Here is a 26,739-nt window from a genome sequence, read left to right on the forward strand (position 1 = left end):
ACTCGGGGAGCTGGAGCCCCGCCGCTCGTGAGGGTCGGGGTCGGGGTGCTGGCCGGGACCCGAGGCTGAAGCGCCGAGAAGCGCGGCTGATGGGTGCCGGGTCTCGGCTTCCTCTGAGCCTCACCGGGAAAGCTGGAGAGGAGGTTCCAGCTCCCTCCACATCCACCACTGTGACTTTGGCGGCCGCCCTTACCCGGCCGCGGAGAACAGCGATTGGTCCCTGGAGGCGAGAACGCGCTGGTGTGGACCCGCGTCTGGAGAACGAGCTGCATCGCCAGGCTGCCGTGGGTCGCACCTGGGCGGTTGACTATTAGTCCTGGCTAAGACTTTCAGATCAACCGCCCCCTAGTTTATCCCGGCCCTTGGGAGACAGCGGCGTCCCGCACAGAATGCGCAGCCGCGGCGCCGCACTCGGTTCCCTAGCCAGCCAGGGGCCATGCCTGGCCCCTGACAGAGTGGTGGAGCGGTGGCGGGGACCTAGTGTGGTGGTGGGGACCGAGGGCCAGGCGCTTCTCGCCCCGACACACTTGATCCGGCCGCGCGAAGTTCGGGTTGCAAGTTGCGCCCTGCGCCTGCAGGAGTGTGGAGAGGAGGAGGAAGCGGGTGGGCTGGGGATCAGCCTCCAAACAAGGGGTTCTTGGACAGCGGGTTCTGGCCGGTTTCAAACACCAGGAGTCTCCCCTCTGTTTTTCTCAGCGGCTCGACCCGGCTCCCTTTTGGCAGAGCCGCAGTGCGGCCGTGAGGCTTTTCCCCCGCGTCTGCGACCCGGATGGGGGACGTGGGAAGATGTCGCGGCGGAGGCTCCGGGTGGGGTGGGAGCGCGCGGCCGCCGCAGACCGGGTGTCTGCGAGCCGGAAGACCCCCCCTTTCGTTTCAATCACACGGACACCTCCCCTAGTTAGCCGTCTCCCACCCCACTTCTGGGCGCAGCGTGCTAAGCCCCCGCAGAGGGGCTGGCGCCCCGGGGGGCGTGGCGTGGGGGGCGTGGGCTTTCCAGCCGGGGCCCCTCGGGGAGATGGGCGGGGCCGAGACCCCCGCCCAACTGGAGGGGCCGGGAATGGGCCAGCGGGTGCGGCGGCGGACCCAGCAGCTGCAGCCGCCGGACGGGGGAGCGGTCGGCGCTGCGGAAGGCCGAGGGTCGTGCAACACCCGCGCTGGGCGCCCGCCCCGCAGTCCCTGCCCCGCAGGCCGCGGCCTCTCTCCCCGCCGCAGAGCTGGCGCGGCGCGTGTGGGCGTCGATCTCAGCGCGCACCGGCGCCCCACCCTCGCGCCGCGACGCGCTCCTGCCCGGCGCTGATAAGGACGCGGCTGGGGCTCCGCGCGGCCCGCAGGGCCGCCCGCTCGCGTTCGGTTTGCTGCCCCCAGCGCGGCTCCCCGGAGATTCGCGGCCCAGCCGGTGGTGGCTGAGCCGATGGCTTGTTGGTGAGTGGCTCGCGCGGGGACCGGGGTGCCGGGTTGGGGATGTAAGGAGGCTGCGGACCGCTGCCTAACGCGGAGAGCTAGTAAACTACTATGTATCCAAACTTGAAAGAAGTAGTGCCCCAGGACCCCCCAGGCCGAATTTCTTCCGGACTTAATGGTCGGTTTTCAAACTTCTGTGTGGACAGAAACGACCTCCGGGATTCGGCCGTCTGTGACCCCCTTCTACTGACCCACAGTTGTCTTCCTGGAAGGAGCAGCCAGCGCTTCCTTCCCTCTCTCTAGAGCATCCTTTGGCACGCATGTGCTTTTTTTTTTTTTTTATCTTGTTTTTGGGACAGTGAGAGAAACTGAAAATGTACATTCAAATACAGGCGTTTTTCCTCTGCTCTCGGGTGTTGGTCTCGGGCATCTGTGAATATTTACATTGTGCTGCAAATTGAAGGCGCTTACTGGGAACGCGTTGTCCTGGGTTCTTTCACTACTGCCTGGAGCACAGGCAGACGGAACTCACTGAAGAGTTGGACGGTCCAGCTCTGGCCCGACTGTGTGATTGTACCGACTGACATTCTGTGTTTAATAATCAAGGAAGGTTTTGAAAGATAAGTGGTGGTGGAGGAGGCTTTTCCCGAATTAGTGGAGTGAGAGTAAAAATTCCATAGTTTAGAATTGTCCGTACTTTCCCTATCCTTTTCTTCTCTCCCAAATACAATAAAATAGGGCTGTGTGTTTCTCTACCTCTGCTCTCCAAACTCGGCTTGCTCTGCCCTGGTTTGTCATCAGAAGCATGTGGGCCAGCCCTTCCTGCCCCCACCTCATCTGTGGCACATGCCAGGAGTCAAGGGGAAAGGTTTTCTGGCAGGTTTTCCTTGATGTTCCTTTTGATTATTGTTGACCAAAGGAGTGAGTGACCAGCTGAGCACCAAGACCCCACTGGTCCTCGTTCAGGAAAGCCCTGAGCTCCAAACTGACGTCCAGGAACATGCTCTCCCCTTAAATACACTGTGAGATGAAGCCTACATACTCTTTTTTCTTGGCTCCCTTCAAGAGACTAGAACTTCTTTTTTTTTTTTTTTTTTTGGTTATTGTTGTTTTATTGTTGCGACGGAGTCTGGCTCTGTCGCCAGGCTGGAGTGCTGTGGCGTGATCTTGGCTCACTGCAACCTCCAACTCCCTGATTCAAGCGATTCTCCTGCCTCAGCCTCCCAAGTAGCTGGGACTACAGGCGCGCCACCACGCCCAGCTACTGTGTGTGTGAGTGTGTGTGTGTTTGTGTGTTTGAGTGTGTTTGTGTGTATTTTAGTAGAGACGGGTTTCCCATGTTGGACAGGATGGTCTTGATCTCCTGACCTCGTGATCTGCCCACCTCGGCTTCCCAAAGTGCTGGGATTACAGGCGTGAGCCACCGCGCCCGGCCGGGACTAGAACTTCTAGGGATGTTTCTGACACCAAGGAAAAAGTACAGCGGGCTGTTTAGGCAAGAGAGCTTAGGAGGGGGCCAGGGGCGGCTTTGAAGACCCTTAATGAACATTTTAAGATTTTTTGCCTGCCAATTAACTAAAAGTTAAGTACATGATCACAGCATCACTTTATTGAAATTTCACATAGTTAAAAGATGCTCAACTGAGCTACAGCCTCCTTGGGAGAGTCCATCACTCAAACACAACTCTGATGGGTCATGAGTAGCACTCAGGGGACTTGAAGAGACATTCCCATCTTCAGAGCCCAGCCATGACAGCTCTGCATTTTACTCAGAGCTGGGCACTTGTCAGCCTTAGCAGCTACCTCATCCTGTTGCTGAGGTCTCCAACCTGTAGCTGAGATCTTACATATAGGCCTGTCTCTGTCTGCCCTGGGGGCAGATTGATGGGACTACTTAGCATTTTCCAGACAGAGTGGGGGCTAATCCCATTGTCCCTACTGGCAGTTGTCAGCTCTGAGAAATAGGCAGCCAGTGTGGTCTGTTAGGGCTGCAGCATCACCTGCGTTCTCCTAGTGTACCTGGAGAGTATGTGTTTGCATCTCTACTGCGGGCAGTACTGCAGCAAATCCATCGTTCTTTTGTGTATTCTCTATTTTAATTTCCATGTGGCTGTGGAAAGGGTTAGAATTCTGTCTGTACTCCACTTTTCCTACCACCTCTTTCACATTGGACATCCTGGCCCAGGGGGAAACCCTATTGGAGTAAAGGTAGTAAAAGCATTAGTGTTTTGGCTAATCATTGCTGGTGAACCTATTCATTAGAAGCCGTTGAGGGGCTAGGATCCTTGTGTGTTACCCTGGGAAGAAATTAATCAGACAGCATACCAGGGACAATGTTGTACATTTTCTTTTGTTTCCTTTAACTTTTAAAAATAACATTCTTTTACATGGGGCATTGGTTAGAATCATCCCAATACAGAGCTAACAAGTGTCACTTTTTACTTTGACAGTCGTTTATCTGGTACTTCCTCTGTGCAAAGCACAGTACTAAAACATGCACCTTTCTGGCTTTGTTGTTAGGAGACAGTGAGGTTGCATAATCTTGGAGTATATAGTCTTCCTTAGTCTTTGTCAGTATCTCTGTATTTGCATTGTGAGGTTTAGTGGCATATCTCTACATATACAGCACTGAATGAGTTATTGCTTTCTAGATTGGAGACTTTTTGAGCTTATCACCATTCTTAACAGGGATAATCTATAAATAAGTCAGCATATCTGGAATTGGAGGTAAATTGGAAGATTAACAGGTCTTCTATACATGAGGTATTTTATGTACAGAAGTATTTTAAAATATGTAAGGATAAACTGCCAAAATTACCTGCACAGTCTTGAAAAAGAAGAGTTCAAATATAACTATAAACTGTAATTGACAATGAGTCATTTGCTTTAAGGGTGCCAACTAAGAAAACAGCCTAGTTATGCCCCTAATGATAATTATGAAAACTCCTTCTAGAAGCCAGTTGCATCTCAAGTGAGCTGTATGTCAGCTTGGAAAAATATTTTCTATTTTACTTATTTAAAAATTATTCGGTGGTGATGGCTGCATAACACCGTGAATGTACTTAATGCCACTAAATTGCACACTTAAAAGTGGTTAAAATGATTTTTTAAAGTATCCAATTAATAGCTGGAGATGCCATTTTCCTCCCATATACAGGCAGTTTTCAGAACTCCAGTATTCAAATGTTTCATTAAAATATTTGCTTTTGTAATATGGAGACAATTTAATAGATGATCACCAAGCATTGAGAAAGGACAGATCTCACAAACTTTGATAGCAAAGAATGGAAATATTACAAGTTTGTTCCTAGCAGCCAGGGGTAACTTGGCATTTTAGGTATAAACCCAATACATATTTTAAAGCAAATGTAATGCCTGTGAAAATAAAGGGAAATTATATGCACATATGATAACAGCTTGTTATTGTTATAAATAATAGCTAACTATGTACCAGGCATCTTGGTAAGGACCATACATGTGTTAGCTCTTTATTTTTATGCAAACCGATGGAACAAGCATTTCTTCATATTGTAGATGAGGATGCTGAAATGTAGGTGACGTTACCAACCTCAGCTTATGTTGCACATCTTGAAAGTAGCAGAACTTTCTGAGAAAAAGCAGTCTATTCCTAGAATCTCCACTCTTATTCCCAAGGCAGCCCTGCCTTTTGGATATGGTTCTGTGTAAATCATTTTGTAATATTTGAATTTGTGAGATCAGATTGTTTACTTCTGTGTAGTCTAAAATTATTTGATCAACTTGTGTTTGTAAGTATGGGCTTTGACAGTGGTGCTGTAAAAAGATAATTACACCCCAAAGTACCGTGTAAAAAGCCATTGTGTATGGCCCTTTGTGATCTGGAGGAAATAGTCCCCTTTCCAAACTCCCATCTAGTTGGGGTGCTCACTCAATAGCCTGCATGGGGCCCTTTCTACACCCCCACTTACCTGTTCTCATATCTGAAGAAATTTAGTTGTTTTGACCTGCCTTTCACATCAGATCGGTAATAGCCCAGCATCAAAAACAAACATTTGAAGTTCCATAAAAATGCAACCCACTAAAGTAAGCTGGTGACTGTGTATAAGGGACTTGTGGCAGATGTGACATGGGCAGCATGTCCTTGGGCATATCTCTTCTTTGCTAAAAGTGTCAGAAGCAGAAGAGATAGGTGATGGTTTCCAAAGAGTGGCTTAACTAGAATCCAAGATGACAGAGGTCATTTAATGTGTTCTCCTAATTTTACAAATGAGAAAACTGAAGTCTAGTGAGGCAAAGTGACTTGTCTAAAACTGTAAGCAGTAAAGCTTGATTTAGGGCTGGAATCTCATTTTTCATATCTGCTGTTCTTTTCTCTATTTGGGGAAAACCACATCACCAAGTAGAGCATAAATATGGTGGCCCTGATTCCAGGGAAATGAGCTAGGCCATTATTATATAATCTCCAAATGCCCTGTCTTATCCGTCCAAGGTGGAAGATGCCTTTTTTGACCCACGGATTGGTAGGAGACATGTCCAGACTGGAAAAAGGTAGGGTCACTAATGCCTAATGCTTCAGCAGTTTGGGCAGTTTCTCTAGGGGTTGAGCAACCATTGTCCAAAGAGAACAAACTAGTTAGTAAACAAGTAGTTTATTCATAAAGTGAGCAATACTTGTTGAGCCTATAGCAGGCTCTCAATATATATGTGCTTTGTTGATTAATATAAGGTTTCCAGTTGGATTTGTTGCAATTTCTTTGGCAGAATTTCCAGGTGGTAAAATTTGATTCACATTTAGAAAAGCGTTGGGTCCTTGTAATGCAACTTGGGTTGTGTTGCCCCTCATTGATTTTCATATTCAACTCATATCGGAGGATTGATACTAGCCTCTGAAGGGAAATGCTGATGTGAAACTGTTTGTCTGTAACTGATTTGATGTTTGTTTTATCTTGCTAGGTTTGGAAGAGGACAGTTGCCCTTTATTCTGGCGGCAGATAGCAGGTGAAAAAGTGCTACACAAGTTTGATGTTTGTGTCTTCTTCTCTAAGGCCAAGAAATTATCTCCATAGGAGGCAACAGTACTATGCATGTTATGAATTGTGTCTCCTTGGTCAGTGATAAAGAAAATGGGAATATTGCCACAGCACCTGGATTCATGATTGGGCAGACACCGCCTCCAGCACCTCCTCCACCTCCTCCTCCACCCCCTCCATCTCCACCATGTTCATGTTCAAGGGAAGAGTGTCCTTCCTCCCCTCCTCCACCCCCACCACCTCCACTTCCTGGGGAGTCTCCCATCCCACCTCCCCCACCAGGCCTACCCCCAACTACTCACATGAACGGCTACAGCCACCTTGGTAAGAAAAAGCGGATGAGAAGCTTTTTTTGGAAAACTATTCCGGAGGAGCAAGTTCGGGGCAAAACCAACATCTGGACCTTGGCAGCCAGGCAGGAGCATCACTACCAAATTGATACAAAGACCATAGAGGAGCTCTTTGGGCAGCAGGAAGACACCACCAAGTCTTCCCTTCCTAGGAGAGGAAGACCTTTAAATTCATCCTTCAGAGAAGCTCGAGAAGAGGTAAGAATGCAAGGTGGAGGGCTAATCCTCCACACACTGCATTGTTTTGTGTTTTGGGATGTGCGTACATTTCAAACAATTGCTAGACATCCCTAAGAAATGAGATAATACAAGCGAATCTGACTTGGAAATGCCAGGCAGGGTCTTTACGATGAGCTTGAGCTGAGTATTGAGAAAGTATAAGAAGTATGCGTGCTGTATCCTCCCAGACGCCCTGGTGGATTATGACCTCATGCAGAGAACATGCTATTTGGGATCACTGCCCCTATCTCTAGCACATCTGCTGAAGGTTTCCCTGTTGGAGAATTCTGCTCAAGTTCAAGATTGTTAGTCTCTGTTGAAACAAAAACTGAGTTTCTAAAATTGGTTATCTGGAATGAACTAGAGCTGACTGGGGCAGACTACCTTTTGTTAAATAGCGTCATCGGCTGACGTCCATCCTTAGGATTTCACCCTTATTTTCTCCTCTAGTTTTTATATAACAAGTGTTTCGAGATGGCCTTCATTCCTCAGATCTCTGAACTAGATTATGGCCGTTGGGGAACAGAGGCTTCCAAAGAGACAAAGCATAAAGCTGTTTTCAGAGAGATTGTATAGGAAGGATGTTTCTAGCTAACACTAAATATGTTACTTTGAGAAAAAATAAAGCTATTAAGTTACAGGAAGTTAACTGAAAGCATGACCCCAGAGCTGCAAATCACCATGTATTACAGAAACTGCATCAAAAATTACATTTATAAATATTGTCAGTTTAGAAACTTGAAGAAACCTCTACCTGCTAGAAAAAATAAATAAAAATAAAAAGGAAAGAATGCTGCCCCCGACACACACACACAAAGCACAACAACAACAACAAAACAGAGAAAGACAACAGAAATTCATCATTTAAAAATCTGTCATAAAGGAGCAAAGAAAACAGGTCAAAGATGGAGTTGATTAGATAAGAGAGTGGGCAGGGCCCTGGGATGGAGTAGAGCTCCATGCATTATTGAATTCTTGAGCCAACAATATTGACCTCTTTTCTCTTTCTGGCTCAGGAACATGTTAACTCCTTCTCTCCACTAATTCACTGGGAGGCCCTTAAAGCTGATTGTGTGATCTCCTGTTGAAATAGCCAAGAGTCTATTTTTTATGAAATGCAGAAAACACTGGGGTTAGAATTCTTGAAGTGTAAACTATGGCATAAATTTGAGAAGGAAATCTTCATGAGAACCCTTAGTGCCATCAGTGCTGAACACAGGCTTGCCTATCCTTTTATGCAAAGTCCTTTTATTTGCTGGAGTATCCTTTCAATATTGGAAGGAGCAAGAAGTCATTTCCTTAGTACCCTGGCCTTTGCCCCAGCTCCCAACAGAGGTTCTTTATTGTACAGTAGGTCATTTCTCACTATTGTCTCCCAGCTCTCTTTACTGAAATTCAAGAATACTGAAGTAATTATTGGGTGGGCCCATGTGGAAATGAGGCCTGTGTCTCAGCAGAGCGCCTGTAATAGAAGAGGGCTAGCTCACTGTGTCCTGGGGAGGCAGCTGTCAGGCTAGAGTAGGTGGCATCGTTTGTGAATTGGGAAAATTTCAAGAGGCTAAGGGGAACTTGCTGCTTTATGTTTCCAAATTAAAGAGAGGTTAAGAACCACTCAGAGAGAGAGAGGAAAGTGGCAGGAGTGTGGCATCTTTTCTCAACTATGATAGAAGCAAGGATGTCCATTTCTAAACCAGATCTGAAATTCAGGGAAAAAAATAATCTTTCTCTTGCCTTCCTTCACCCCTGCACCCTACACTGATTTTTACACTTTTGTCATTAACTTATTTTTTAAGAATTATGTTTTTAAATGGTTTAAAAATTATTTTTAATTGTGGTGAAATAACTTGTAACATAAAATTTAGCATCTTAACCACTTTTAAAAAGTATTTATTTTTTCGAGACAGAGTCTTATTCTGTCACCCAGGCTGGAGTACAGTGGTGCACTCTTGGCTCACTGCAACCTTCACCTTCTGGGTTCAGGAGATTCTCATGCCTCAGCCTCCTGAGTAGCTGGGATTACAGGGGCGTGCCACAACACCCAGCTAATTTTTGTATTTTTAGTAGAGATGGGGTTTCACCATTTTGGCACTGCTGGTCTCGAACTCCTGACCTCAAATTATCTGCCCACCTTGGCCTCCCAAAGTGCTGGGATTATAGGTGTGAACCACTGTGCCTGGCCTAACCATTTTTAAACAGCTTGTTGACATTAAGTACATCCACATTGTTGTGCAACCATCACCACCTTCCCTCTCCAGAACGCTTTTCGTGCTGTGGAACTGAAACTCTGTACCTATTAAATCAGAACTGTCTGTTCCCCTCTTTCCCTAGCCCCTGGCAGCCACCATTCTACTTTCTTTTTCTATAAGTTGGACTCCTTTAGGTACCCCCTGTAGATGGAATCATATCGTATTTGTCTTTTTTGTCACTGGTTTATTTCACTTAGCATAATGTCCTCAAGGTTCATCCGTGTTGTAGCGTGTGTCAGAATTTTAAAGCTGAATACTATTCCATTGTATATATAGACCACATTTGTTTATCCGCTCATCTGTTGATGGACAGCTGGGTTGCTTCCACCTTTTGGCTCTTGTGAATAATGCCACTGTGTACATGGGTGTACAAAAATCTTTGCTTTTAACACTTGTAGGCCCTAGTCTGAGAGACAGCATACTAGAAAGAAAAATTAAATCACCATGACTGTGTATCATAAGATAATCTAACTTTGCAACTCTTCAGTATTCAGGTATGATAAATAGTTGAGAATGATCCCTTTAAGTGCATTAGGTAATGCCGTCACATAACAGAGATTATCCAGAATTACTTTCAATTTTCATGTTATCTGTAGCGTGGCTAGAAGCATTATATATACTTTTTTGCAGTAAAAGAATATGGTACATGCTATTTTCTTCCTTCCTTCAATTTTCTTCTGAAGAAGTTAGAACTCAGCAGGGTTATTGTCTAACAAAGATCAGTAATAAATCTTCCAACTCACTTTGCAGTAAGTGGAGTCCAGGGTCAAAAGTAATAGTCCTACCATCTGTCTGTGTGGACTGCAGAATTCCCTCCACAGCCTGTTCAGCAGAGGGACTGCTCCTGAGCCCGGAGCCACAGCATCACCATATTACAACACAGGCTGCAGTTCTGGAGGTTCAGACTTGCCCAGGCACAGATTATGACCCTTGAAATATCATAACCTCCTACAGAAACAGCCCGACATTATGTGATTGGCTTATACTTTAAAGCCTTACACATCATTACTAATAAGTTCCATTGTACTCGTGAGGAAGAAATTTGCTGGAAGATAGGGAAGATTGGAGAATGGCTGAACTTAGAAAGAACAACATGTAAATAGTTAGAACATTTAGTGTGGGGCCGGGCACGGTGGCTCGCACCTGTAATCCCAGCACTGTGGGAGGTTGAGGCAGGCGGATCACTTGAGGTCAGGAGTTCGAGACCAGCCTGTCCAACATGGTGAAACCCTGTCTCTACTAAAAATACAAACATTAGCCGGGCATGATGTTACATGCCTGTAATCCCAGCTACTCAGGAGGCTGAGGGATGAGAATCGCTTGAACCCAGGCCAGGGAGGTTGCAGTGAGTGGAGATCATGCCACTGTACTCTAGCTTGGGCAACAGAGTGAGACTCTGTCTCAAAAAAAAAAAAAAAAGAAAAAAAGACATTTAGTTATTATTATGCTTGTATCTTTGTTAACTAAAAATTAACTCAAAGAGACTGTAGATATGATGGTATAATAATAATTAAACTGTAATAAAGCAATTAGAAATAAAGACATATTACTGGGGATGAGACTAGAGAGATTCAGCTTAAACTCATCTTTGTCTCAGAGTTGGATGATCCCATCCCCTGAGAAGCTCTGCAGTTCCTGACCCTCTATTACTGACATTGCTCAGGCCTCCTGGGAGCCTTCCACCAGTGTTAACTAAGGGTGTGCGTGTCTCCCTCTACAGTTTGACCAGCTCTTAAGGGGAGGGCTATATCTTAGCCATTTGGTATCCTCCAAAGGAAACAAAAGGTTACTGAACTGGACAGAAATGAACCAAGAGCACAAAGGGATCAGCTTATGAGGCATCAACAGATCAAAATTGGGGCTCACATAGAAAGCACAAATATTGAAACACCTGAGGTCATTCACTATGATGTCTGTAGCAATATAACATTGACCATCTAGAAAATAAGTAAAATGGCTAATTACAAAAAGAAGACCACAGAAGAAAGAGAGAGAGAGAGAAGGGAAGGATGGAAGGAAGATTGGTTTTTCTAAATTTATGACAAGTAATAAATATTTTATTCTCCCACACTGTAATTCAGCTGTCAGTCATTCTCACCTTTTGTTATGATGCCAGTATGTTCTAGAATTTTGGGATGTGCTCACAGTCCAGAACTGTAGAACTAGATAGAGCATTTCAAATACATTTGGGAAAAAATGTGCTTCAACTGGATTTTCATTTTGTCCCCCCAAAGTTGGGGGAGAGAACAATTTCCAATTGACAGCCAACTAAAGTGAAAAAGAAAATGAAAAACCATCAAAACCCGAAAGCTAGGTCCATATTGGAGGATAGAGGAAGATCTTTACATTTTTGTTTTTCAGGACTTGAAGTGGGATGGAAATAGCCACTATGTAGTGTTACTTAAGTAGGTAAAGAAGCCGCCTTTGACATAAAAAACAAAAGTGGTTTAAAAGTTTCTTCCTTCATCTTGAGGACATTATGCTAAATAAGCCAGTACAAAGGACAAATACTGTATGATTCCCTAGAGACAGAAAGTTGAATGGTGGTTGCCAGGAAATGAGAGAGGGGAATGGAGAGTTAATTGTTTTTTGTTGTTGTTGTTTTGAGATGGAGTCTTCCTCTGTCACCCAGGCCGGAGTGCAGTGGCATAATCTCAGCTCACTGCAACCTCCACCTCCTGGTTCAAGCAGTTCTTCTGTCTCAGCCTCCTGAGTAGGTGGGACTACATGCACATACCACCACGCCCAGCTAATTTTTTTGTATTTTTTAGTAGAGATGGGGTTTCATCATGTTGGCCAGGCTGGTCTCGAACTCCTGACCTCAAGTGATTTGCCCACCTCAGCCTCCCAGTGTGCTGGGATTACAGGTATGAGCCACCGCACTGGGCTGAGAGTTAATTGTTTAATGGGTACAAAGTTTCAGTTTTGCAAGATGAAGTGCTCTGGGGATGGATGGTGGTGATGGTTATAAAACAACGTGGATGTACTTAATGCCACTGAACTGTATTCTTAAAAATTGTTATGGAGCCTGGGCAATTTAGTGAGACCCGCATCTCTGCAAAAAACTTAAAAATTAGCCAGACATGGTAGCTCGTGCCTATAGTCCCCGTTACTTGGGAGGCTGATGCAGGAGGATTGCTTGAGCCCAGGAGCTGGAGGTTGCAGTGAGCTGAGATAGTGCCACTGCACTCCAGCCTGGGCAACAGAGCAAAACCTTGTCTCAGTAATAATAAGAAGAAGAAGAAGAAGAAAATGGTTATGGACCAGGCATGGTGGCTCAAACCTGTAATCTCAGCACTTCTGGAGGCCAAGACAGGAGGATAGCTTGCAGCCAGGAATTCAACACTAGCCTGGGCAACATAGTGAGACCTCATCTCCACAAAAAAATTTCTTAAAAATTATCCAGGTGTGATAGCATGCATCTGTAGTCCCAGCTACTCAGGAGGCTGATGTAGAAGGATTGCTTGAGCCCAGGAGTTTGAGGCTGCAGTGAGCTATGATCACACCACCGCACTCCAGCCTAGGTGACAGAGCAAGACCCTGTCTCTAAAAAAAAAAATAAAAAAAAAGTTATGTTGGCATTTGTTATGTGTATTTTACCACAACTGAAAAAAAAGTTTCTTCTTCCTTCAAAGGATATGGGAGGCAAGTTTTGTAGTGGATTGATGAAGTGAATTGAAACTACAAAAGTTATAATAGAATAAACTAGGAGAGCTGATTTGGAGGTTTTAGCAAGAGTGATGGTGTAGCCACACGCCTCACTGAGTGGCATAGCGCTGCTGACTGTTTCAGTGGGTATCAGCACAACCCTGGCCCCCTGGCAGTTGTGGGGAAACTGTGAGCAGAGCCCAGGCCCCCTTCGCATCCTAGCAGGAAATCCTTGAAATGAGTTGAGTGCATTAATTACCTCATTACCTTATATTTCAAGCTGCCTTGTTTGCCACTCTTTGGTAGGAATTTTGGGGGAAGAGCTAACGAACTCTGCAGTATGCTGACTGTACCCGTGGCACCAACTTCTGTGGCGGTCCTGCCTGCATGTCCTGGTGTGACCAGAGGAGTAATTACCGGTTGATTGGAGCTGGTGGGAGGGAGGGGATGATGCAGCTCACTCATTGGCTGGGTTTGTTTATCCCTCTTCTTTGGGCAGTTTCTTGCCTCTGATTTGTCAGCTTGTGCAGCCAGTGAGTCCCACTGGGATCCCATGTGCAGATTCCACTGCTCTGAATGATTCCAAAACACCACCCAACCCGACCCGGCTTTGTTTCTGAATGGCCCAGCTTTGAGACAGCAAGCATTTGGGAAGTGAGATAAGCTAATTTACATGTGTAGTGATAACCCTCTTTAAAGGACTTCAACAGTTACTCTTATAACATTGCTTTGGAAGGATCGAATGCGATAAAGTGGAGAAAGAGACTCCTCAGGCACCAGGCAAATCTGAGGATGCCGGGAGCGAGTGGGACTGTCCCTGAATGGTATCAGTTGTCTCATTTTAATGTTGTTTGGGTGAAGTGCTGGGCTCTGTTTTTCCTGTAAGGTGCTCAGTCACAGCCAGATCAAGTTTTCCCTTAGGAATATCACCCAATTCTCTTCGTTTCTGAAACACAGCTTGAGCTGTAGAGACGCCTGCTTCTACAGCTGGGCTGCCCCTGTATTGGGGCACCGTGGGCTGCTCCTGTAGGGCCAGGGCTCAGGGCCCTGGAGGCTCTCTTGCCTGAGGAGAACATGATTCCCATCCGTCATCTCTCAGATACAGCTCTGGGGTCACCAGGCGACTTGGCCAGGCACACGTATAGCTTCTTACACATCTGCCCCCATTCCTGGAGAAAACTCACAATGCAAGCACCATGCTGGTAGGGAACATTTGCTACGTCTCTATAAGAAGCTCAGTAATATGAAAACCCACAGAAACTAGAGTGAAAAGGAGTCAGAGAGAACCAGGCTAACCTATCAGTTCAACACTGCTCTGGGAAAGTTATAAAATGATGTCTATGAGGCTTAGTTTCCTTAGCTGTCCAGTAGAGATCATAAGAGTAATTTTCTCCTTCACTTTTCCAGCGGCAATGTCTCTGGATCTTGGCTGAGTGAAGAGAGTCCCAGAGGGTTGAGGGGTGAACAGGATGATCGTGGGGCTTGGTTCACGTGGGGTATGGGAGAGCACTGCAGTCAAGGGTTGAATGTAGCAGAAGGTGGCACTTTCATGAAAGGAATGCGAAACCAGTCATTTATCCATCCTAGGTGAATGCAGAGGAAGTTCTTTGAACGCGCTGTGTGACTATATCACTATACAGATTCTTATGCATGGCCTTTTAATTTATTAATTATAATGAACCCAGTTTTCTGTCTTAATAAATTGAGATTCCTTTTTTGGTATGACCTTTTAAAGGGTGTTGAGTTTGACAGGTTTTATTCTCACCCTTTCTTTCTCTCCTCTCCTCTCCTCCCTTTACACTGAACTTGAACTGCAGTCCCTAGATAGGATTCCAATAAGGAGGCTGCCCTTTCAGCTTGGGAGTTTTTATTTTATGGCTGGCAGGTGATCGTGTTAACATGAAATAAACCCCTAGGTTAGTAAATAATGTGACTGTTAACGATTAGTCTTCAAAAGAAGGCAACCATACTCTTGTAGAAATTTAACCTTATAGCCAGGAAGTGACACTGACGTCGGTTAACAGTCTCGCTGCTGGTTATAAACTCAGAAGCAGACCCAGAGATCAGGAATTTCGTCTGAAACCTGATTCTCTTTTGTTCACAGTGAATCACATACATTTGGAAAGGAAGAGCATTGTAACAACATTCCTATTTTAGCTAGTCTCCCTTTACCAAAAAACAAACGGGAAAAAACTGCAGCAGTTTTCAGGTTATCTTTCCTCCACGCAGCCGGGGTGTTTACATCCAGAGACAGAAATGGCTTCTGTATTTAACAGCCAAAAAAAGTTCTATTTTCTAGTCTGATAAAGCCACCTGAAATTTTGATCAGTGAAAACCTGCTGCAGCCCGATCTGGGTTTTGACAGAATAGCTATCCCATATTTCATTAAATAAAAAGATGCCATATATTGTAAGACACATCCTGATTCCAGAGATCAGGAAAATGCAAACAAACAAACAAAAAAGTGTCTTAGCCTTGGTGAAATGTATACAGCATAAGATTTTTCTTTTTTAAAATTGTGAGTAAATAAAATGTAGGACACTACCTTACAGCCTCCTAAAAGGTCTATTGGACATATGTAAACTTTTTGAATGAAATGAAATTTTTCTTTTAGAAAAAAATTTAATGATGTTTCTGAAATATGACTTTATTGGTTCTTTTACGTCCATAAATCAGGGTTGGGAGTCAATCTGCCATAGCTTCAGAGTTGTTTTTTATTTTCTCAGTTCAAATCTCACGTGATTCTTGTTAGGCCAAGACATCCATTTTTAAATTGGGGCTTTTAAATGTGGGCGATATTATTCTAAGAGGAAATTGCTAAATTTAAAACATTTAAATGATATATTTACAGTCCTCCCTCCATGACTGCAGATTCTGCATCCTCAAATTCAGCCAACCATGAATCAAAAATATTCAGAAAAAATATAGAAAATAACAATACAATAAAAATAATACAAATTTAAAAATACAGCATAACAACCACTTACATAACATAATTTACATTGTCTTAGGTATTACAAGTAATCTAGAGATGGTTTAAAGTATGCAGGAGGTTATGCATAGATTATATGCAAAATACTATGCAATTTTGTATGAGACTTGAGCGTCCTCAGATTTTGGTATCCCCGGGGGTCCTGGAACTAATGCCCTGTGATACTAAAGGATGATTGACTTTACAGATACTTCTCAATTTATGATGGGGCTGCATCCTAAAAACTCATTGTAAGTCAAAAATATTGTAAGTTGAAAATGTGGCTGGGCACAGTGACTCATGGCTGTAATCCCAGCACTTTGAGAGGCCGAGGCAGGTGGATCACTTGAGGTCAATAGTTCAAGACCAGCCTGGACAACATGGTGAAACTCCGTCTCTACAAAACATACAAAATTTAGCCAGGTGTGGTGGTGCACACCTGTAATCCCAGCTGCCCTCGGGAGGCTGAGGCAGGAGAACCACTTGAACTCGGTAGGCAGAGGTTGCAGTGAACCAAGAGATGGTGCCACTGCACTCCAGCCTGGGCAACAGAGTGAGACTCTGTCTCAAAAAAAAAAAGAAAGAAAGAAAATGCATTTCATATCCCACTAAACCCATAGTAAACTTGAAAAATCATAAGTTGAACCATCATAGGTCGGGACCATCTGTATATTAAAAGTTATATAATATTAAAGTAGGTATGTGTTATTACATTTAAGGAAATATAATATCACTGTAGAAAGTTTGGGGAGATGGTAATCTTTTAATATTTGTAAAACTATGTTAGGAATACCTGTCAATCACCAGATTTATACATTGGGGATTATTCTCTGATAAATTAGTGTTGCGTTTTGATCGGTTTTAATTATCTTCTTTCTCCATCTCTTTTTATTTGAATTTAGTAATCCTATGTGTCCTTATTTTTTTTTTCCAGATTACTATTTTGGACGCAAAACGGAGCATGAACATTGGGATATTTCTTAAGCAATTTAAGAAGTAAGATTTTGCACACATTTGAAACTTTAGTCATATCCTTGCTGTCAGCATCAAAGTCTGTGGGTGTGACTGAACTGAAATTCAAATTCCTCACACCTTCAAATCCTTCTTAGACGCATGGCTTGATGAGTCTGCAAGTGACTGTCACTTTCTGCTGTTTTTCTTCAGGGAAACATAACATAGTGGCTTGAAGTATATGGAGAATTGCCCCAGGGCATCCATTCAAGCCTGTCCCATCAGGGACACCTTTAGAGTCACCTTTAGTGTCGCCCCTTCAGTGGAGGTTGGACTGATGAGTCAAGCAGCGGTCAGAGTTTTGTGTTCTGAAGTATAAGGAGAAGGTTGTGCAGGGGTTCAGTGAGACCAAAGGGGATTATTTTTCTCACAACAGAAGAGACTCCCCATGGTTGTTGCTGCTTTCAGCCTTTTTGGGATGCCCAAGGATGGTGCTCTGGGTGAAGGGCCCTTGAGCGGAGTGTTGGGTTCCCTGTTTAGAGGCAGTGGGGCTGTTATGAGCACTTACACAAAACTGCCGGCCAGACTGGGAAGGAGGTGGGTGGGAAGGAGGGTGGAGGAGGTTTAATTTCCACTGGCTTGCACCTCTGTTGACACTCCAGCAATCGTGAAACGGAATGTGATTCATTGTCTTTTCAAGGTCTCCTCGGTCCATTGTAGAAGACATTCATCAAGGAAGAAGTGAGCATTATGGATCAGAGACCTTACGAGAATTTCTTAAGTTTTTGCCAGAGTCAGAAGAGGTAAGAAATTCAGCTCATGAGTTGTAGATATTAGGAGTGATCATAAAAGCTTAATATTTTTAAGTGTGTCAAAGCTCACGTGGAAGGCCAGGAGCAGTGGCTCACACCTATAATCCCAGCACTTTGGGAGGCAGAGGCAGGTGAATCACCTGAGGTCAGGAGTTTGAGACCAGTCTGGCCAACATGATGGAACTCTGTCTCTACCAAAAATACAAAAATTAGCCCAGTGTGGTGGCAGGCACCTGTAATCCCAGCTACTCAGGAGACTGGGGTATGACAATTGCCTGAACCAGGAAGGCGGAGTTTGCAGTGAGCCAAAATCATGTCACTGCACTTCAGCCTGGGTGACAGAGTGAGAATCTGTCTCCAAAAAAAAAAAAAAAAAGAAAGCTCACATGGGAAGGGCACTCTCCTACCCAGAGCCAGAGTTTTCTCACATAAAAGTAAAAAGTGACCTGGTAGAAAGAGCATGGATTATGGAGTCAGAGAATCTAGATTCAGATTTGAGCTATTCCCTTAACTGAGAAAATGGGGCAAGGTTCTTAACTCCTGTGAACTTTAGTGTCCTCACCTGTAAAGGGAGGATAATGAAGCTGACCTCATTGGATTGTCAAGATGATGAAATCCTAGTTAGGCATCTGACATGGCACTTGGCACGTGGGAGCTCAATAAATTTTCATCATCCAAAGAAAAGTATTCCTTTTCTATTATCTAAAGATGACCTTTGCATAGTATAAACCCAGGCTATTTTATAATCCATATACTTAAAAAAAAAGATGAAAACAATCATTTTTGAATAAAGATGCTCTAAAATTTTGGAGAGGTAGGTAAACTGTTAATAAAATCTTGTCTACATAATTAACTCAAAGGTGGAAATTGTTGTGATAGTAATACATACTACCATGATATAAAGTTTTGCTTGGACTGAATGAGTTAACTGCATTGTTGAATGGTTAGGAGCTTGATAGAAAAAAAAACCCAGAAAAACAGTTGTATAAAACCTTCCAAAATTTTGATATTGTCCTTTATTTCTAAGGAAAAAATTCCTTGAAAAATTTCAGTAAGAAATTACACAAATACCTATGCTTATAGATACCTAAATAATATAGACTCTTACGAAGTTTTTTACTTTATAAGTAAAAGTAATAGATGACTTTTTTTTTTTTTTTGAGACAGACTTGCTCTGTCGCCCAGGCTGGAGTGCAGTGATATCGGCTCGCTGCAACCTCCACCTCCCGGATTCAAGCGATTCTCCTGCCTCAGCTTCCCAAGTAGCTGGGATTACAGGTGCATGCCACCACGCCCCACCTAACTTTTGTTAGAGATGGGATTTCACCATGTTGTTCAGGCTGGTCTTGAACTCTTGACCTCAAGTTATTCACCCGCCTTGGCCTCCCAAAGTGCTGGGATTACAGGCGTGAGCCACTGCACCTGGCCAACTTTTATAAGTAAAAAGTAAGGGTGGCTTTTTAATATGTTATCCTTTTCACAGGCACTTCTGACTTCTCCCTCCCCTTTCCCACTCTTCTTCCCAGACATAATGTATGTAGCTTTACTTTAGTGTCATTAGTAACAAGAGAGATATAATTGTATTTTTTCTTTTACATTGATTAGTGTTAAACTCACAATGTCAAATTTAGGATCTTAGTGAGTAACTAGAGATCTAGTTCTATCTAGGTGTTCCTATTAACCTGGCCGCTCTCTCTCCCTCAGGTTTTCTCTTTGCACATTAAGTGTAATTAACCCAAGCCAAGATTAATTAGTAGCAGTTATTAATGTTAGTAGTAGAGTCTTGAAGTCTTAAAGGAAAGGTACATTAAATCATAGTTTACCCGGGATTGTGCATACTGAACAGTCCTTAATCTTTTCTATAAAGGATAGGAGTTCCAAAATCTTTGTTAGGATAGTTTAATTTGAGTTTTAAAACGATGTACTTGCTCTTGAAACCTTATTCCTGCTAGGGCTGTTTTCAAGCTTCCTTGGGACCTCTCTGCATACCCACTCCTAACTGACCTCATCGTGTTGTTAAGTGAGGATCAATTTGACAGCGCATGTGAAAGTGCTCTGAAAAGCTTTAAATTGCTAACTAAATCAAAGTGAGGCACGAGGGAGGCTGCCAGCTCAGCTTCATGCAGTGGTGAGGTGGGAAACTGAATTCAATTTTCCTAATATCTTCATTTCTCATTTAAAATTCAAAGGTGATTAGAAAATGCAAAGGGATTTTTCAAAGAAGCAAGTAAGCTGTCAAACCTCATATTTAAAAGAACTTTGTATTTTTGGGTTGTGTGGGAGATATAATTCAAAAGGAAGACTGTTGAGGGCAAGGTGATGAAAACCCATCCAGGCACTGCCTTGAATCCCTGAGACTCCGTCACCCCCAGTTAGCTAACCCAGGAGACGAGGTCCTGCTGAAATGAAAGTATTGGCCTGGGACCCTGAAGTGCCTTCCCAGCCACTGAACCAGGCAGCAGCTGTTTCTCCCCACAACCTCCTGCTGCAGGGTCATCCTTAGTCTGAATATCTGGCGTGCTCGGTCACACTTCGCCTCCTTGTTTACATTACTGACTCTGGGCTTCAGCTCACCACACCCTCCAAACTCAGCTGGGAGTTTCCTTCAGCAGGAACACCCTGACAGTCCCCAGAGCCGGCGGGAGCGCCTTCCTAAACCCTCCGGAGTATCTGTGCTGTGGGAGGGGGTCTCAGGGAAAGCCGAAGCCGCTCCCTGACTGCTGCCCACTGTAAGGACAAACTTTTTTGTGTCCCCTGGCACCACTCAGACCCAGGGCCAACCCGGGAGTCTTTGGGTCTCTGGATGGAGGTTGGAGGATGCAGAAGAGGCCAAGGAGGAGACAGGGCCAAATAAGAGAGGTTTAGGAATGTGGCGGAAATATGCTAATAAATTCGTAAGTGGACACATAACCACGTGGCTCTCAGCCTGTGTGTAACGTTCTGTGCTCATTTTTAGCACAAGTAAGGACTAAACTTTTATTGAGTGTCCCCATGTACCAGGCACTGACTGGACAGGGCAGAATGAAGTGAGATGAGATAATGTTTTGAAAGTGCTTAGCCTAGTGCCTGGCACATAAAAAAATCATATATGATTCTTTTGTGTATTTTTCATTTAATCCTTGCAGCAATGTTTTAAGACACTCTTGTTTTACAAATGAGAAACTGAGGCTCACACAGGTTAGTTATACCTTGTCTGGTGTCACATGATTGCTGAGTGATAGAGCAGCAGGGTGGACTTGAGCCCTGATCCCACTGAGCCCAGTGTGGTTCTGCTGCACTCCACTGCCTGCCTTGGAGGAAGGAAGGGCAAAGGTTGTCAAAACCCCGCCTCGCACTGCTGGCCTGCCAGCCTTTTCATCACCTCTGCTATCACAAAGTACTGGTGTGAATAAGTGTCACTTGAATAATACTGTAATCTTATCAGCATGCTGAAAGATATAAACGGAAACAGCCCTTTTCTCTCCTGCCTTCTCAGCTGACAAGCCGACCAAAGCCAAGGTTAATTTGTTGTTGAGAATTTCTCTGCCCTCTACCACAAATCTTTTATCTGGCATGTTTGTTCATCTTTCCTCTAATGTGTGGTTCACACTTACAGAGGAAGAAGGTGGGCCCAGAAATGAAACTCTGGGAGTGTGTTCTTGTCCAGCACAGAGTTCCCAAGCCAGGGAACCCCCGCACCATGCCTGACCAGCCCTTCCTCTGTTGTGGGCTGGTGCTAGACATGGTAGAAACTTTCTGTTCTCCTGAAGCAGGTTGAGTTGCCTCTGCTAGACATTTGTAGTATCTCTTTCCCACCTTCTTGGTTGACTCTGCTGCTAGGAGGGGAATGACAGGAAGCTCATGGGTCTTCTGTTGGGTGGGTATGTTTGTGGGAAATCCTGCCATTTCAAGCCATGTGACTGGAATTAGATAGGATGAAGGAGGTGTGCCCTTTGAAGTGTGAGAGTCTCAGGGAGCCTGCTCTCACTGTTAGGACAGCAGCCGGGCACAACCAGGGCCATAATGAGTGTCTCTTGGCTCAGCCCACAAAATTATGCCTAACCATGTTTAATAAATGTTTTTTTGGTACTGAGAATGTATAATAATTATAGGGTCTGTTCACCTTTCTTTTTTACTTCCCTGCCACTGTGAAGATACAATAATCCCTCTTAAAGAACATAAATCTCATTTTGAAATTGAACAAAGAACTGTATACATGGCATTTAAATTAAATACAGTCTTTCCATTACCCTTCTCTTGAAATCCATAAATTTTTTTTTAGATTTTTACGTAAGTGAAGGAGATTAATCATTGTTCAGTTACAGTTTAGCACATGTTTAATAGAAACATTTACCAAGTTTACTTAGCATGACCTGTTCTTACACTTTAGACTGAAAACCATGCTGTGATTTTCAGAGGCTTCACACATGCTACATATATGGTCTTATACAACCTCCCTCTGCCCCTGCCCATATATAGTGAATTGTTCAACTCTAGTTCAGAAGGGATTAGAATTCATTGTATAGGTTTCTCAGAGCAGAAGCCAGGGACTGATTTGGGCTTAGCTAAACCAGAAGTGCCATGTGCCCTTAAATTTAATAAGGCTAAAAATGGTCAATTCACTTTGAGGCTCTACCAGTAAGGGAAATGCAATTATATAAATGGCTATTTTCTGTCCTAAAAAAAGAAAATAGCCTTAAGAGTCAGACTTAATACTAGGGTGTGAACTCGAAGTGTTACATTTTATATTTTCAAATAATTGAGGTAGATGTTTCAGTTTGTGGATCTTTGCAAATACTCCTCTCTTTATATTTTTGAACTGTCGTTTCCTATCTTGCAAGGAACTTAAAATCATGTTATTAATCATAACCAGGGGATGGAAGAGAATAAGCTTTATAAAGAATAATGTGAAGTGTTAGCTACTTATTGGCAACAGTTAGCTGCAAAGATAGGCTGTACACTTCACTAATAGTATTAAGGTACTACTTACCATAAAGAATTTTGTTGGATGACTCTCTATTAACAGTGGACTTAGAAGTGGTTTTGCCATGGGAATGGCCCAGTGTTCTGTGTGGGGAAGGCATGATTTATGATCTAATGTTGTTTGAAAACTTTCCTTTCATCTCCACTCTCACCTACTTGCTATTTGGCTATATACCTGTTGTCAGATCTCTTCTCTTTTTCCTGTATTACGGTTGAAGGAATAATTGTTTGTGTGTTTAAAAACTTAGTTTAGTTTATTTTTTAAAGAGTAATCATGTTCATTGTAGATATCTTAGAAAATAAAAATGAGCAACAGAAGAAAATTGCAGACAACTGTAATCCTATATCACCTAGTGTATGTGGGGCTTTTTGGGGGAGGGGTTTCCCTATGTTGTCCAGGCTAGTCTTGAACTCCTGGCCTCAAGTGATCCTTCTGCCTTGGCCTCCCAAAGAGCTGAGATTACAGGCATGAGTCACTACCTGGAGATGTGGGGCTTTTTCATCTTTTTCCTGTGTGTGTAGGTGTGTGCATGGGAGGATTGGAGGTTAATAGATACTTTTTTAAAAAATTTATAGAAATGGCATCCTAGTGTACATACTATTTTATTGCCTAGTCTTTTCAGGCTGGAACCCCGCTTTTCCAGAAGCTGACCTCCTTTCCAGGCATCCACAGTACAACTCTTCTGCCAGGGTCCCTGGGGGCAATCTTAACATTGATCGTCCAGTTGTTTAAGCAATTTTCCTATTTGTCTTCCTGCTGAAGAGCAGATATGTACTCACCTGAAGACACAATAGTCTCTTCCTTTAAAGCTATTATATGTGAAGTGGGATTTGACCACCGAAAGAAAATCTGTGTTAGATCTTACTCAGTCTAAGTATTTTATATACAAAATACTCAAAATAAGATTTTTTTCCGTTTATGACTTAAAGGACCATATTATAATGACTCTACAGTCTTTTATTTCTTCTCCCAATGATCTAATTTCCAGATTATTGCTTACAGAAAGTTTTCATCCTTAGAACTGATTCCTTTTTAGTCCCTCCCTTTTGTAACCTTCCTGAGGATTCTGCTGGCTCCAGCTCTCCTGTTTACACGAGACTATGTATCTATAACTACATAAGTGACGCTAGCTCTTTGCTTTCAAATTTGTGAGTTTGTATTTTTCTTTTAAAAAAACCAAATAGCAGATGGGAGGATTTCCTTTTTTGTCTTTTCTAAATTAATTTGAATTTAGCACTAAAATCCTATTTTTTTTAGAAGAATTGGAAGATGAAATTTAAATAATCTTAAATTTTATTCATAAGTGATTTTATATACCCCCCCCTTTCCATTTGTCTTTTAGGTAAAGAAGTTAAAAGCGTTTAGTGGCGATGTGTCCAAGCTGTCTCTGGCAGATTCGTTTCTGTACGGCTTAATTCAGGTGCCAAAGTAAGGATACAGTCGCTGGTCATTAGTCTTCACACAGTAAGATTTTTTAAACTAATGACATCAAATTCTACAGTTTTACTTTTTTATTTTTCAGCTATTCACTTCGGATTGAAGCCATGGTGCTAAAGAAGGAATTTCTACCTTCTTGCTCTTCTCTATATACAGATATAACAGTTTTAAGAGCTGCTATAAAAGGTGAGTCAACATGGGATCCTTCACAGAATTTGTTTTTATTAATTTCGATAGCAGTTTTTTTAAAAAGCCAAATGAAATTGGACATGGAAAGTCCTGAATTTCTGATATACCCTTAAAAGGGAAATGAGATGTTACTAGGGATGCACTTAAGGTTTATTTCCATTGACATTTTTCCCTTGTAATGAATGTTAATTTGCGTATTACCCTCCCACAGAAGGGAGTTTCTTTCATCTCAGGCTTCAGAGTCAACCTTGCTGGTTACGGCTTGCTCTTGTTCCTCTCCTGGATGAGCTTTCTGTGTGTATGTTGGTATGTGGTGTGTGCATGTGTGCTGTGGGCTGTGCACGTACACAAAGCCCGGGCCCCTGGCCCAGCTGCCTCTCTCCCCGCCGTCGTGGCCTCTGTTGGTGGCTGGGACCCAGCCTTTCCAGAAGCAGACCTCCTTTCCTGGGGTCAACCGTGTGACTCTTCTGCCAGGGTTCCTGACGTTTCTGTTCTGTGGTGTTGTCTCCCACTCCTCCATACTCCAATTTCTGCTGAGCTATTTAAATTTGAGAGGGGCAGGTAGGCCATTTTCATGTATTTGAACAACTCTTTAAATTCTTGCCTGCCCAGCTTGGCTAGCCTCTTCTCAGAGCTGCCCTGCTGTCTCCTTCCAGAGGGGTGGGAGCTTTGGTTTCTGGCATCTTGGCACTGAGAATCCCGGCGGAGTTGCAGCTGGCTTCTTCTCAGCTCTCGGCCATATTCTCTGGCCCTCCCTGACCCTCACACTTTTCAGCATGCGTCAGTGCCAGCCTGATTTCCTTTTGGTCATTTTCTGGATTTCTAGTTATTGTTGTAGAATTGTTTATTCCTATTTGGTTTTCCTGTTTACTTGCTCTGGCCTGTTTTGAGATAAATTTTTTCTCTTTGGTCCATCATATTTTCTTCATTTTAGAGAGGAGACTAAGAAGGAAAAAGATTTTTAAAAATTTCAACATAGAGGCCTTTAAACTTTTTTTCCATACACACTATTGCAGCGACTTTGGAAGGTTTGTTCTGGAAGAATGTGTTTTTATATTGAGCAATGCAAACTTGTGGGCATGGTAGAAACATTTCTTATCTGGTCATCCTTCCAAAACTGGCCTTCTTAGATAACACAATATAGGCAGTGATCCAACTGTAATTTTTTGAAAGTATTGCCAGACTTAATGGAGAATATTAAAAATGTCAGTGACGTTTTATTATTTATTGATAGTGTAATTTTAATAATCAAGTTTTCTTTTTACCTTTCTAAATGTATTAAAAATTTTAAATTTTGTTTCTTTGCATGGCTATACAAAGGATTTGGTGTTAATAAAGGACTAGTTTACCAATATATTACAATGATAAGTTTCTTTCTAAAACTTTCAGCCAATCCAAATGAAATGTGTGGCTTTGAATAAAATGAAAAGATTCCCTGGGTGCCTGGGCCCTCGCGGTTTGTGCTTTGCAAGTTATTTACATGTTATCCCAGCTTGTTTATTTTTTATCTCTTCATAACTCATTGACTAAGCAAAACATTGCTTGCTGTTAGTTTTCATATTCCATAAATTCAGTCTCTTTGAGACTGCATACTCAAAGAGTAGTGGATATACAAGGAAAAATTAAATAGCTGCTTAGAAGGAAGTTAACTCCTATCTCACAGGATACTGCTTTGCATTAGGCTTTTGCATTTTTCACTAATTGAAAATTTTTATTATTGAACTATTTTGTGCTATTTAACTATCATACCTATTTGATTTCCAAGTAAACACTATGACACGGATTGCCGGTCGCAAATGATGTGTTAGGTATCCCATAGAATGTATTGCTTTGTTTGTTTTTTCCGTTTTATATACAGTTTAAGGTCACAGTTTGCTTCAGACACACTTGAACTTGGATGTGGTAGCTGTCTTTTGTGCATTTGAAGCTGCAGGCTTCTCTAAGGTGCTGTGATGTGTTCTTTTTGATAGAACTGATGTCATGTGAAGAGCTACATTCAATATTACACCTGGTGCTCCAGGCTGGGAATATCATGAATGCAGTAAGTAAAATCCAAAACAATTGTAATGTTATGTTTTCAACCTTATTTGTCTATCTAAAGGTGTTTGTCTGTGTGTGTATGTGTGTGTGTGTGTATATGTATACATAATTTTTTCTTTTTGATTTGTCTTCTTTAGGGAGGGTATGCCGGCAATGCAGTAGGATTTAAACTGTCTTCTTTGCTCAAATTGGCAGACACAAAAGCAAACAAACCTGGGATGAATCTCCTGCACTTTGTTGCACAGGTATGTGGAAATGATTAGGACTTAGAGAACACATATGAATACCCCTTGGAGGCAGTGAAGTTTTCCCCAGGCATAAGATGGTGTCCAGCAGGGTTAGGAAAGGACATGGCGAGTTCCAAGACGGTTCTGTTTGTAGAAGTGCCATTAGAAGATTCCTGAGTTGTACTGCACCCAGGGCTATAGGGCTGAAGGGAAGTGGGAGAGTGAAGCAGAGAGGCTGGTGAAGCCAGCTATGAAGGATTTAAGTGTCAAAGGTGG

The 26,739-nt window shown here is 43.2% G+C and overlaps 1 protein-coding gene across 8 annotated transcripts in view; it reads left to right on the plus strand.

Moving 5' to 3' along the window:
• The window catches only part of FHDC1 (FH2 domain containing 1), a 66,606-nt gene that overhangs the window by 23,559 nt on the left and 16,308 nt on the right, over positions 1 to 26,739 (plus strand). For 3 of the 8 annotated variants that reach the window (XM_063638272.1, XM_055276154.2, XM_055276152.2), the window contains 7 exons: positions 6,334 to 6,958; positions 16,779 to 16,840; positions 17,496 to 17,598; positions 23,913 to 23,998; positions 24,093 to 24,193; positions 26,167 to 26,237; positions 26,374 to 26,481. In XM_063638272.1, the coding sequence (XP_063494342.1) occupies positions 6,461 to 6,958; positions 16,779 to 16,840; positions 17,496 to 17,598; positions 23,913 to 23,998; positions 24,093 to 24,193; positions 26,167 to 26,237; positions 26,374 to 26,481 (1,029 nt within the window). In that variant the 5' untranslated portion in view covers positions 6,334 to 6,460. Of the gene's footprint in view, positions 1 to 1,282; positions 1,423 to 6,333; positions 6,959 to 11,416; positions 11,635 to 12,928; positions 13,063 to 14,570; positions 14,790 to 16,778; positions 16,841 to 17,495; positions 17,599 to 23,912; positions 23,999 to 24,092; positions 24,194 to 26,166; positions 26,238 to 26,373; positions 26,482 to 26,739 lie in introns of those variants that run through there. The other 5 variants (XM_055276153.2, XM_055276157.2, XM_055276156.2 and 2 more) reach the window with 5 other exon arrangements.

The sequence above is a fragment of the Symphalangus syndactylus genome, chromosome 4, assembly GCF_028878055.3.
Source record: "Symphalangus syndactylus isolate Jambi chromosome 4, NHGRI_mSymSyn1-v2.1_pri, whole genome shotgun sequence".
Lineage (NCBI taxonomy): Eukaryota > Metazoa > Chordata > Mammalia > Primates > Hylobatidae > Symphalangus > Symphalangus syndactylus.